Source organism: Hyalella azteca, unplaced genomic scaffold (assembly GCF_000764305.2).
Source record: "Hyalella azteca isolate HAZT.00-mixed unplaced genomic scaffold, Hazt_2.0.2 contig13406, whole genome shotgun sequence".
NCBI lineage: Eukaryota > Metazoa > Arthropoda > Malacostraca > Amphipoda > Hyalellidae > Hyalella > Hyalella azteca.
This window is the reverse complement of record NW_025943329.1, coordinates 1,304-14,010: the sequence shown is the minus strand read 5'-3', so window position 1 is coordinate 14,010 and position 12,707 is coordinate 1,304. Positions and strand designations below refer to the sequence as shown.

The 12,707-nt window shown below is 37.4% G+C and overlaps 1 protein-coding gene across 1 annotated transcript; it reads right to left on the bottom strand.

The window, feature by feature from the left end:
• Nucleotides 1-2,405: 2,405 nt before the first annotated feature.
• LOC108670082 (protein cycle) lies at nt 2,406-8,672 on the bottom strand. The gene is made up of 8 exons (XM_018157534.2): nt 8,476-8,672; nt 8,063-8,128; nt 7,198-7,432; nt 6,877-6,969; nt 6,525-6,642; nt 4,621-5,522; nt 3,950-4,109; nt 2,406-2,906 (listed from the first exon to the last, which is right to left on the bottom strand). Exons 1-8 carry the CDS (start codon nt 8,598-8,600, stop codon nt 2,764-2,766), a joined length of 1,842 nt encoding a protein of 613 aa, XP_018013023.1. The 5' UTR covers nt 8,601-8,672; the 3' UTR covers nt 2,406-2,763.
• Nucleotides 8,673-12,707: the final 4,035 nt, after the last annotated feature.

Sequence of the window (12,707 nt, the reverse complement as noted above, 5' to 3'; positions counted from 1 at the left end):
AACCCATTAAATATACAGTTTTCAGCTTGCTATGTATTCCATTGTTTAAAACATTGTGTATCCCATTCCCCGCGTTTGCAGTATATACTGGCAAAACCCATATATATATATACTGGCATCCTCACACGATATTGGCAAGCACAACGAGATCTAAAGTAAAAAAAGATCTTATCAATGAAAAACACCGAAAAAACTAGTTAAAATACTACGATAAATATCGACTTAAAGGACATACAAGCTTTAGCATAAAAAAAACTCGTTGGACGGTCATGGAATGTTACAATAAAATAAATCATGCAAGGTTATATGATATCACTGCTCATATAACCACTGATCTCAAGCGCTTAGAGCATGGAGATCAGTTATGCATACGCTCACGCTGATTAAACAGTGAATCGAAAATGTTTACTGATAATTCCGAGATCAATAACAACACCATATAAAAATTTTAAACTTGCCCAGAAATTTGATAAAATTTCGGTTCATATACAGTTTCAGATTATCAGAATTATGGAATTATTCAGAATTATTAAAAAAATATCAGAATTATGGAATAAGAGATTCAAGGCACCTTGCTATTTGTGACTTAGGGAAAAAGATTAAACGGATTTTTCAAATGAATTTTTGCGTCGGCCCTCAAGCACTTTCGTCATTTCAAATTATGACAGACTGAAAAATTTCAATGCCGTTCTTCGATTATGCTAAAAGTAAACTGCATCTTTCCCAGGCATAAGATATAAGTAAAGAAACATTTTCTAAGATATCGTAATTAGTAATTTTCTAACATAAGAAAGCAAATAAATAAATGTATTTCATAATATCTCACTCAACATAAGTAACTATTCTACGTCAGGTTATCACTGAAGCTACATTTGGCACATTCATCAAAGTATATTGCTACTGAAAACCTTAAATTAAGCTGCCCGCCTTCCGGCAATATTATCTTAGACTTTGTTCAGAAGATGGACAGTGTGGGACTTGGTTGTAGGGGGGACAAGGCTGGACTTGGTTGTAGGAGAGGACAAGGTTGGACTTGGTTGTAGGGGGGACAAGGCTGGACTCGGTTGTAGGAGAGGGACAAGGCTGGACTTGGTTGTAGGAGAGGACAAGGCTGGACTTGGTTGTAGGTGAGGGACAAGGCTGGACTTGGTTGTAGGAGAGGGATAAAGTTGGTCCCGTTTGTTTAGTCACAGATTACGAACAGCTTGCTGCAAAACGGCATGAATTACACAATAATATTTTAGGGACATTATTGCAGCGGTATATTCGGTAGACTATACCTTCACATATATTTACTACCATGTTGCAAGTCTTGTCTCATTTGAACACTACAATACGGCGCGCCATCTGACGCCATAGAAGCCTTATCAGCAAGTAACATGTAACCCATAAATGAACTTGGCATGAAATCTGCACAAAAGCATTGCCTGGAATTTTGAAGTACTATTCAGGTTTGTCAACATTGCGTAAATTGACTAGTCTGCTCGTAACGGAATGAAGACATTATGCTTGATCAATATTTTCGATGCATCCTATTTGTGTCTGAGCTTACAGAAGTATATCGTCGCACGCTAGAGTAAACATAATTATTGTAGGACCGATTACACGTACTTAGTCTTATGCTATCATGTCTTAGGACATCGCCCTCCAAATGAGAAGGTTGTTCCCTTACGAATCTTGAAAAAGGAAGCTCGTATACAAACTACTTTCTTATAAAAATAGAAATGGATTCCAAAATATATAATTTTCAACTATCTTAGTTATAATGAAATATTTAAGATGGATTAGAGTTTTCGGCTTTTGACTTGCGTAGGACGGATGGTAGGAATTCAAGACACTTTGATATTCAAGTATTAGTACCGAGATAATAATCAAGGGTTTAAATCATAAAATCAAATTAGCGCGTTCGGAATGTCTCGTATCTGAATGGAATATCTCGTTTTGTCTCGTTCCACAATTAAATACCTCGTATCATTTCGGTGCACCTCGTTTTACATCTATCTGTTCGTAGCAATTCATCATGTCCTAGATACAAATTTAAAATACAAAAAAATAATTCCTGCGTCAATTCAAAATTATATAAAAGGGCATAATTTAGTCGGTTTGTCTCATTATTTTTAAGAAATATTCCTCGTCTCATTTTATTTCGAGATGCAGAATTCTACGCCACAGCTTTCCCAAGTAAAATAATTGATATATCTAAACATCAACTTTCCTCAATGGGGTCTGATTGTCATGGAATGCAAATTTTTTCATCTTCTCAGCGATGAGAAATGTGATACAATATTATGCCTTGATTCATCCCCACAATCGAATTTATAGGAAATATAAATTGTCTCAAGTAGGAACCAAGGCTTGGAGACCAAGCATTAGGCCTCAAGGCAGGGTGCAGTGCCTCAAGGCAGTGCCTCAAGGCAGAGTGCAGTGCCTCAAGGCAGGGTGCAGTGCCTCAAGGCAGAGTGCAGTGCCTCAAGGGAGGGTGCAGTGCCTCGAGGCAGGGTGCAGTGCCTCGAGGCAGGGTGCAGTGCCTCAAGGCAGAGTGCAGCTTAAGGCAGAGTGCAATGCTTCGAGGCAGGGTGCAGTGCCTCGAGGCAGGGTGCAGTGCCTCGAGGCAGAGTGCAGTGCCTTAAGGCAGAGTGCAATGCCTCGAGGCAGGGTGCAGTGCCTCACGGCAGAATACAATTAATTATAATGCATCATGCCATAAGGCATTAATTATGATGCATCATAATTTCATCATGCCTCAAGGCAGGGTGCAGTGCCTTAAGGCAGAGGCCACGGCAAATGGCTGAAGTCCACAGGGCCTCCAAGTCCGGCGTCGGCCTCCAGGAGGCTCATGATGATGGCCATGGCCGCCTCGTCCGAGTCGCTAGTTGTTTCACCCAAGCCGCTGGCTTCGCTTTCACCTTCATGAGTTCAGAATTTATTAGTGCAATAATGCTTATCATTAAACATTTCCTTCTAAGTACATGGAAAATATGCCAATAAAAGTATCAAAACATGAAATATGTTAGGACTTCAAAGTTTTATAGAAGTGATAGGGCACAGAAATTCAGAAATAAATAAAGACAATGACGACAATGACAAGCACATACACGCTGACTAGTAGCAGTAGCAAACTATGAACTTACATCTGTTGTATCACTGTGAGTCATGCACGGTTGGACTTCTCCAGCTACAGCTCCATAAATTCATCATTAATAACATAACGGTAGCTCTAAGGTACGAGTATAGGTAATGGCCAGAAAATTGGATTTGGTGACTTTACATTACTATTTTACATAAAAGGTAATTTTTTTCAGGTAAAATCCTCATTATTTTTGTTGAAATGTAATTTCACATTTCTACCTTGCTTTGCACAGAGAAAAAATGAAGGAATTTTCCCCATTTTCAAACGGAAGGCCTCGTAGAATCTTAGCAGAGGTCATAAAAAGAAAAAAATATTTTATACTTTCAGCTATTGATGCAGTTCGGCAGAATTTGTTCTTTAACGCAGGTTTCATTGACGACCAGAGAGTATTTCTTATTGACAATTTTCTTATTGTTTCTTTCTGTTCGGCGAATTAGGCATTTGGTGGGACTTGAAAATTCAAATTTCAGGTTTCTAAGGGACATTTTTCTATAAATTACGACGTTTCGAATGCAATTACACTCATTATCAAGTAGGGAAAGAGTTTTGCAACATTTGAATTTGAAATTTTGAAATGAAGTTATACAAATTCATCATTCAAATTATTGCGGATACAGACTGAAAATCGAAGTCTTAATTAGGAGAACAAAGATTGAATTTACACCGAGCTCTAATGTGCGTCTCTTTTTATTCGAGGCCTCAGAATGGTAACCCATATAAACTAAAAATCATCAGCACGTCACTAGACTTGCTGAGAGGCCTCCTATGATGACTTACATCATTGGCTTTCAATAATAAACGAGATAATCAGTTTCTTACTGCGGGTGTTGTAGTGATGATGGAAAGGCAGCCGGGCAGGCGCGTCGAGATGCAGCTGCACGGCACAGCTGTCCGTGCTGCCAGTCTCCCCCGCCTGCTGCTCTTGGCCCGCGTTCTCTCCTTGGCCACCACAGTCCTCGCCTGTAGTAGTCTTAGTCGCCTGCTCAAGCCAGTCGTCATCAGAACAAACACATGGTTAATAGTTTCAGGATTTTAAATAAAATATCATTTAAAAATTTAACAGAAACATCATTCAATGTAAATAAAATAATAATAAATTCACATGCATAATTTTACATGCAATTCACTGATACGTATCATACGTGGGAAGGACGGAGCAAATGAGACACACCATTCTTATGTTTCAAGTTTTTAAATGAATGATTCAGCATGTTTTAGAACCATAGATTTTGTAATATTAATATAAGAATGGTTTGCAAAATGCAATCATTGCATGAATCATGCACATTTTCGTAATAAGGCTGAGACGTGTTTGTTTATTCAGAGACATTTCTGAGACATAGAAATATATGCCTACATAGTTAAAAATATACGAAACCTTAACAAAATTACTACCTACCGTAGTCCATCTTTTAAAGGCCAAAAGTGTTTGCTCGAGAGGGAATCATGTATTTTAATACCCAACGTGAGTTTAGATTAAAGCTGCTCACAGGAGTGGCTATGGAATATGTGGTGGTCGGCAGTCCAGGAGTGGCGCCGAGTGATTGACTCTTGGAGACGTCGCTACCGAGGCGACTTGAAGGCGCCTCAGGCACGGCAGGAGCAACATCTGGAAGAGGGGCTCCAGCAGAAGGCCCGCTGGGATGTGATGGTGACACTGGACACTCTGGAGCCTCCGGGTCTTGGAAGCAGCTGTTGAGTTGTGGGGATTCATCAGCCCCTATAGTGTCAGGTAGAACGGAGTTTGTGGTAACTATGTACTCAAGCTCATTAGTCCAAGGGTTTGTGAAGAGCTTCCAACAGGAAGACAGTCGAATATAGCGGCCATCTTTATGTTTGCAGCGATGCTGCAAGCATTGCTCCTGAGCGCATTTAGAGATGAGAGCGCGGTGAGCTGAGGCGATCCTGCAGTGATCATTTGGATCACTCAACTCAAACACGCTGGCGCCCAGAACTTCCTGCGGCAGCCAACCCAGTACTACACTCATTCTCTGGTCTACGTAGTTGAACTTTGCCTCTGCTGAAAGTTTAGCTACAAACTGAAGAGGCAATGTAGCAGAAGTGAGAGTTCGATGTAGACGTCCTATGGCCACAAGACATGCCGCGTCGCCCGAGTCATGATCCTCATGTCCAGACGGTGAGCGTATCGCACCGTGCCAGCTCTTGAGGTATCCAGTGAAGTGGATGCTCAAGTAACGTTTGTTGCCCATCATTGCTGTGGAGTCCTCAGCATCGTCCGTGGTTGTCTGCATGGAGTTGGGCCGTCTAATTCTGGCGTAGAATGCGCGACGAGAGCCTGGACAAAGACGTGTAAGGTCCGGCGGGAAGGAGTTATAGTTTCCGCAGGTGCTGCTATTGCTGCTGTTAGGTGAATGGTGCACGGGCAGAAGAGCTGCAAGGTAGAATGTCTGTTAAAACTAAAAACAGTTGTAAAATAATAAACAATTTATTATGCTCTCGTTATTAAGATGGCAAAAACTTAGTAGTATCTCGCTTAAAAAAAATTAGTATATGATTGCACTACAATTTACGTCTTCTGGTCAAATTGGGTAAGAAGTTCGAGTGAATTTCAAATAGATATACTTCAAGATTTTTTATTGTTGAATGTTCATGTTCATTGATAGTAAATTAGATCACATTGTGCAAACTTGCTTCAGCAGTATAATTTGAAATGTAAGCACAGTTTCATTCTAACCCTCTCAATGTACTACCATAAATCAGTGTGTTCCGAAAAGAAGATATTAAATAAAGTCTTCTTGAAATGGATTTGATGCTCAACGGACGCTGCCAACATAGTTCATTCAGTAGTGGCTACTCTAGCCTAGAGTTCAATTGTCATGACAAGCATATTGTAATTATTGTTGTGATAAATTTTGACCTCCAGCTGTAGGTAAACCTTATGAGATAAGAGAAGAACTACATTAACTTCCTTCCAAAAACAGTTGAATTCTTCATTAGTTCAGGGTTGCTACGTAAAATTAACACAAAAGTTTTATTTTCGTGAACCAGTTTTAGTATAGTAGGTATAAGTTATGTGCTAATAAGAAACCAGAAACATAGGCTTTTCAATTGTTTCAATTTCTTCACTACATGAACATAGATGTATACCGGGATGCCAATATACCCAGCGAAAGCCTATAAATCATGCTTTGATTTTTATTTTGTCAGCAAACTCATTTGTTCCAAATAATATCAACATGTCCGTTTTATTCTATTAGGTTAGGTCATTGGAAATAATTATAACAATATTAAGAACTAAAAATGTAGTTTCCAATGTCAGTTAATGCAACAGGAAACAAGCAATTTCATTCCTCAGGTTTGAGACAACCCAATATTGGATGCAACAGACTTTTTCCCAATATTGGATGCAACAGACTGCAAAAGAGAAACTCACTTTTTGCATCAACAAGTCGCTCCCGACGGCTTATATCCCCGCACGAAAGTTGTTCCTTTACTTTGCTCAGGTCCTTGGGATGTAGAATGTCAAACCAACTCGACCCAAGCAACTCACACTGCAATGTCATAGTAGTAGATATAAACTGTGGTTATTCCATTGTCTGCATAGAAACAGGCATGTTCATTAACAAAGTCAGGATGTCGACAGGTAAATAACCGTAAATTTGATGTAGGCCATGAATATGACATCCCCTATGGAAACAATGCAGTCAAAGGAACAAATGTTAATGCCCATTTCCAATTGATAATGTACCTGTAAGGATAAAACAAAATTGTAACAATCCTGTCACCTGTGAGTAGTGCAGAATGTTGGAGACTGACTCAGACACAAACAGGATCTTGCCCCGGTCACATCCTACAACGAAGAGGAAGCCATCTGTACACTGTGAAAATAAGTGCATTGTCAACATTTCTTCACATTTCAGAATAATAGAATTGTTTCTTAAGTTCAGAGAAATTGAATTCATTCTAGAATATTTACAAAATTTCTAAATGAGAATTTTGTGACATATTTGTTTCAACATAAACTTTGCAGCAGCAAATGAATCTATTCATGACAAAAAAAAATTACATGTTCAAGGAAATCAGATGAGCCAAAAGACTGCACATACCTCATGCTGCAGCAGTACTTGCACTTGTTCATCAGAAACAAAATTTGGCTTGTACTGCCCCTCTGTGTAAGAGTTCAGAGACCCCCGTAGCATTTTGATGTGTTGTACTGCCATCCTCAACACACTCAGTTTGTCAAGCTTGCGACTGCGGCACTGAGGAATCATTCGTGACAGTTCAGTGATGTAGGTGTTCATTTTGTCTCTTCGGCGCTTTTCAATCTCACTGTGGTTCTGCCTGTAGTGGAAGGTATATTTATAAGATAAGAAAAATGCTTCACTAATAATGATATGAAAAGAGATAAGCAAATAGACAGAAATTAGGCTTGATCATTCTCTTTACTTTTAAGTCAGCTGTGAATGAATCAGTACCTACTTCAAAGATAGTGATGAGAGAAAGAGGATGAAAAGAATTTTCAATTCAGTAATTAAAAATGAATAAACAAGTGATCCATAAAAAGTATGTACCTACTACGGTGTAGTTTAATTCAATTTATCCAAGATGTTTTGATGGTTATTTTAATATTTTTTACAGATTTTTTTCTTAGCTGAGGATAATGCTGTGGAATTGAAGGAAGATTGCAGACACTCAAAAATCAAAATAGACTTTTTCAATTGAGTACCTACTGAAGAGCAGGATTGTTTTTTTTGTATAGGCAATATATTAAAAAATTTTATAGAGTCTAGGTTTTATGAGACACACCACCATTCAAAGATATGAATTTTAAAATTTAAAATAATAATTAATATCAATAAATTGGTATTTTACATTGAAACGTGCAACATATGCTCAAAAAATAAAGGCTATGGAAGACGAGGCTTAAGGCTACACTGCTGTATCTACTATAAGAGTTACAGCAAAACTAACCTTTTATTCCATTCAGTGGAACTCCTGTTCTTGGCGCAGTCAAGGTCCTCTTCATTGTGGCTCTCTCTGTGGAAAAACTTAATATTGGGACACAAACTCATGATCAATTTCACATTAGTTGCTCTTCATATCACTTATGACAATTTACTCAAAATTTACATATTGAAATACATAAACAAAACCTATGGAAATGCTATGTAAACATATTTCAAAATTAAATTAACAGAGTTAAAGCAAGTCTTTCTAAAATATTTTCAGATGAAGATAATATTTTGCAATACCACACACACAAGTTCTTCAATATTGTAAATAGAAGTCTTCTTTAGATTTTTTTGTTCAAATAATCAGAAAATTTAAAATGCACATATACCCAAAAAGTACATGAAACTGCATGAAATTCATTAGCATCTCACCTGTGAGTTGGTAATTTCTTCTTCATAATTACTCCATCTGATGAGAGGGAAGCTACCGATGCAATGGATCCACATTCAGATATGTATTCAGCATGAGTATTGCTGAAGCCTCCAGTGCTATACATTTCAGCTATATATATGTAAAGTACCGTATCCAAATTTTGTTATTAACTAGATTATTGAAAAATGTCAACAAGAAAAAAAAATGTAACTCAGTACTCCCTGCAGTGAGTGACAGAAAGCGCATTTTCTTAACAACAAAAATGTGGTCATGGATGGACGGACATGACATGCACAATAGCGCCTTTTTTTCCATAAATGAGAAAATGCGCAAAAAAGGGCAATACAGATTTCTTCTCAAGTTTTGAAGAAGTACTTTAATTAATGGTGACCAAACAACATTGTGATAATGCATGTAAAAATTAATTACAAACAAATTAGTTTAGTCATGAGCGGGTAAAAAAAAATTCCATCAAGAAATATAAGAACATGCCTGAAAATGTAATAACTTGAGTGACAATTTGAATGTGTTGGTAAGAACAACACCAGCTCTTTACTCACAATTGATAAATAATTTGTTCATAGTAGACAATAGAAATGACGAATGGTGTGTTTGAAGCCTAGTACCTAGTATAGATAATGAGAGGTTTGTTGAGAGGATATCTACAGTACCTACGGTACATCTTGTACAAGGATTTGAGATTTCATTTTCATGGTGGAATACTACAAACCATCAAATGGGCTAATAAGGGACGGGCAGGTTAAACCAGGGCAGTCATCCCACATTTCATAGAAATGTTGTAGCAGCTAAACTAATCAAAATATTGCAAAATTAAGAATAGTGGCATCAAGTTCAACATTTGTACTATCTATTTAGCATAAAGTAAGTTAAAAAAATAGTACATTTACTAGGGTAAACACACCATATTCCAACACTTCAAGGATGTAGCAAGCAATGAATGGCTATAAAAAGATCACCGTACACGCAACTCGAGTTCTGATTGATTTACATCACTCTCAAAACACCACACTATGCGCCAGCAATGATGAAACGTCACAAACTGTTGCCATATTTACTTAAAAGCCTTTAGAATTCAAATCTACAAAATTGCTAAATTGCGACGCTGTGTGACTAAATTTGGCATATTGTGAGACTAATTCTGACAGCGCTTCAAAATCGTAATTCTGACGCCCAGTGCCACTGTGCAGAGAGTTGATGAATATTGCAAGATCTTTGGCGACGCTTCAGTAGCAAAATTTATGCCTACAGAAGATCTTGCCAACACATTTAGATTGAAATTCTTGCATTTAATATATTTGTCAGTCTTCGGCCAACTATTTAAAAAAAGTAAGGTTTCTGGTATGTTGGATGGATCAGGATGCAGTGAAGCTTGTCTGGAAATCAGTTGCGATGAGTTCCCGCCAAAAAATGTAAACATCAAGTTTATGATTACGTACCGTCAACCTGGGCTACTCGGGACAGATTTGAACGATTAGTTTTAAATAACAGTTAATAACTTCTTACGATGAAACATTTCATAAACAAGTTTAGTCTCATTTTATAGCTGATTGGCAGGGCTATCGAATGGCATTGTCAAAAAAAGTCCATATGCTATTCGTAAGGTGCCAGACGCAAAATAGAGATTGTCCCGAGTAGCCCTGTCGGTTGGGGCTACTCGGGACAACGGGAATAAAACTTCATTTCAAAACATTTGAAGCATGCAGAGCGTACTCATCCATTACTAACAGTACTCTGAAGTCCTCCTCTTTCATTGCAGATGATGTAGAGGTAGAAAAAATGACATTTTCTGTGATTTTTACTCGTTTTTCCTTTATTGATATGATATTGCCATATACATTAATTACCGTATTATTGATGTGACATTATCGTATTATTGATGTGATATTACCGTATCCATGAACATGCCATTGAGCATTTATAACAACCTTGTCTATTGCAAGCTTCATATCAGCAGCCTTATAACATTTTTTTTGTATCTGTAAGCTTACAGGAAGGCTCTTAGATAGGAAAAATAGTTACATTTACGCCACTATTTTTAGTTTTGCGATATTCCAATTAGTTTCGCTACTACAACAGTTTTACGCCGTGTCATAGGCCTGTCCCGAGTAGCCCCGCCTGTCCCAAGTAGCCCCGGTTGACGGTAGTTGCGGTCACATTAGAGCAGTCAGACTGCATTATCACATGTTCAGTTGACACTTGCTGTACAATCGAACTGTTTTTAGGGTAAAATCAGTTATTTGGGGTAAAATGTGCATGCAACCTTGTAAATAAGTTTGTGGCTTGTAAATAGTTTTTCATTACTCAGCATAAATGGCTTTTCATTTAAAATTACCCAGTGACGCATCTTAAAATTACCCGGCAATGCTTAGGGCTTAAAACCCATATATTGGCGACGCTGCATCCACCCTCTGCACCCTGGGCCCAGGGTTGGAATTTCAATGCCCTGTGTGAGCTGTATCAGAATACGACACAGCTCTGAACAAGCTGTGTGTCTAATTCCTAGCTGTATCGGAATTAGTTTTTATGTGTCTAAAACAGTCTCTTAACTTAACAGGGTTGGTGATTTTTTTGATTTAAAAAAAAAAAATCAAAAAAATCAAAAATCAAAGATTTTTTGATTTTTTCATGATTTTTTTTATTTATTTGATCTTTTTGATTTTTTCAACTTTTTTGTCTTTTTGAAAGGTTATTTTTTATGTTGCATTTTGCCTACTAACAATAACAGAATATGGATCATAAAAGATGGCTAAAAAGGGCACCTATTGCCTTCAATAATGGCCACTTAGGGATTTTTGGGTAAACAATTATTGATAAGTCTATTCATTAGCTTTGTAAAGTATGTATGGAGCAAGGTAACAAGCTAAATATTGACCATTTAACTGGCTTTATTATACAAAAACACTTCAGTAATGCAGATCTCCTAAACATTGAAGAATCACATAACAGATAGGTAGCTGATAGTACCTACAGTGCACAGCACTATCAATAGATCTAAACAAACCTCAAACGACTTGAGACAAGACTTAAGCTATGAGAAAAGCTAACACTGTTTGAAATAAACATGTGCACAATTCAAATATTTTATATCCATTCACTGCATTCAATTATTTTATATATAGTCTTATACTTGTTATTGTTTTGTTTTTAGTTTTAAATTCACATATTTAAAGATTGAAATTAAATATTTTAATTAGAATACTTGTATTAGGGTAGAAAATCTTTCTTACTGCCTAAAAGGTCAATACAATCTCAACCTCTCAATATACAGGGTGGGGCAGAACAGATTGAGCAGTTTTGAGGCAAAATAAAAGAGTAATGGAGGTAAATAAAGAAAGTTCATTTTCCTAGAGGTTAGCATAACATACCATTTAGAATACTTATGTTTTGAAAACAATTTCTGGAAGATGGGGCCATTAGCTGAAACACACTGTTGGAGTCATTCTCAGAGGAGGGAATAACCGTGACAATGAATTCCGATTGCTATGCTGCAATATTGCAAAATTTCTTGCAGCCCAGGATGGAAAACATTGTTGAAAATGAAGCATTGGGAGACGTGTGGTTCCAGCAGGATGGGGCTACAGCTCACAAAGCCCGAATGTCACTCAATGTTTTGAAATGCATGTTTCCCAGAGGTCTGGTGTCTCTGAGGGGTGATTTACAGTGGCCTACGAGGTTACCTGATTTGAGAATTTGCGATTTCTTTCTTTGGGGACATCTAAAAGAGAAGTCGCCCTCACACCCTACCACAGCTAACGGGACAGATTATTGCAGCAGAGGTTATGGCCATACCTCGCCATATGTGTGAACGTGCTGTAGGAAATTTCCAAGAACGACTCTAACAGTGTGATGCAGCTAACAAACACCATCTTCCTGATATTGTTTTCAAAACATAAGTATTTTAAATGGTATGTTATGCTAATCTTGAGGAAAATAAACTTTCTTCTTTATGTACCTCCCTTACTCTTTTGTTTTGCCTAAAAACTGTTTAATCAGTTCTGCCCCACCCTGTATAAGCTAGCAAACACATTTAAATTGCATATTGTAATCAATATATAACAAATAGTCAAATAGTTAAAGACTACTTATAGCCTTAGAAGAATTAGCTAAGCTGCTAGCTTTGTACAATGTATTGCAACACTTGATTCCTCTGTCCCAAAATCATTCAATTTATTGGAACCTAATATACACTAAAGGCAACAAGTTTATATAC

Excerpts from the sequence above, each read along its gene's own strand:
- LOC108670082 (XM_018157534.2), bottom strand. The coding sequence starts at position 8,600 with ATGTATAGCACTGGAGGCTTCAGCAATACTCATGCTGAATACATATCT. Across the intron at positions 8,129-8,475 it reads AAGAAATTACCAACTCACAG|AGAGAGCCACAATGAAGAGG; the intron begins GTGAGATGCTAA and ends GTTTTTCCACAG. Across the intron at positions 4,110-4,620 it reads CATATTCCATAGCCACTCCT|GCGACTAAGACTACTACAGG; the intron begins GTGAGCAGCTTT and ends TGGCTTGAGCAG.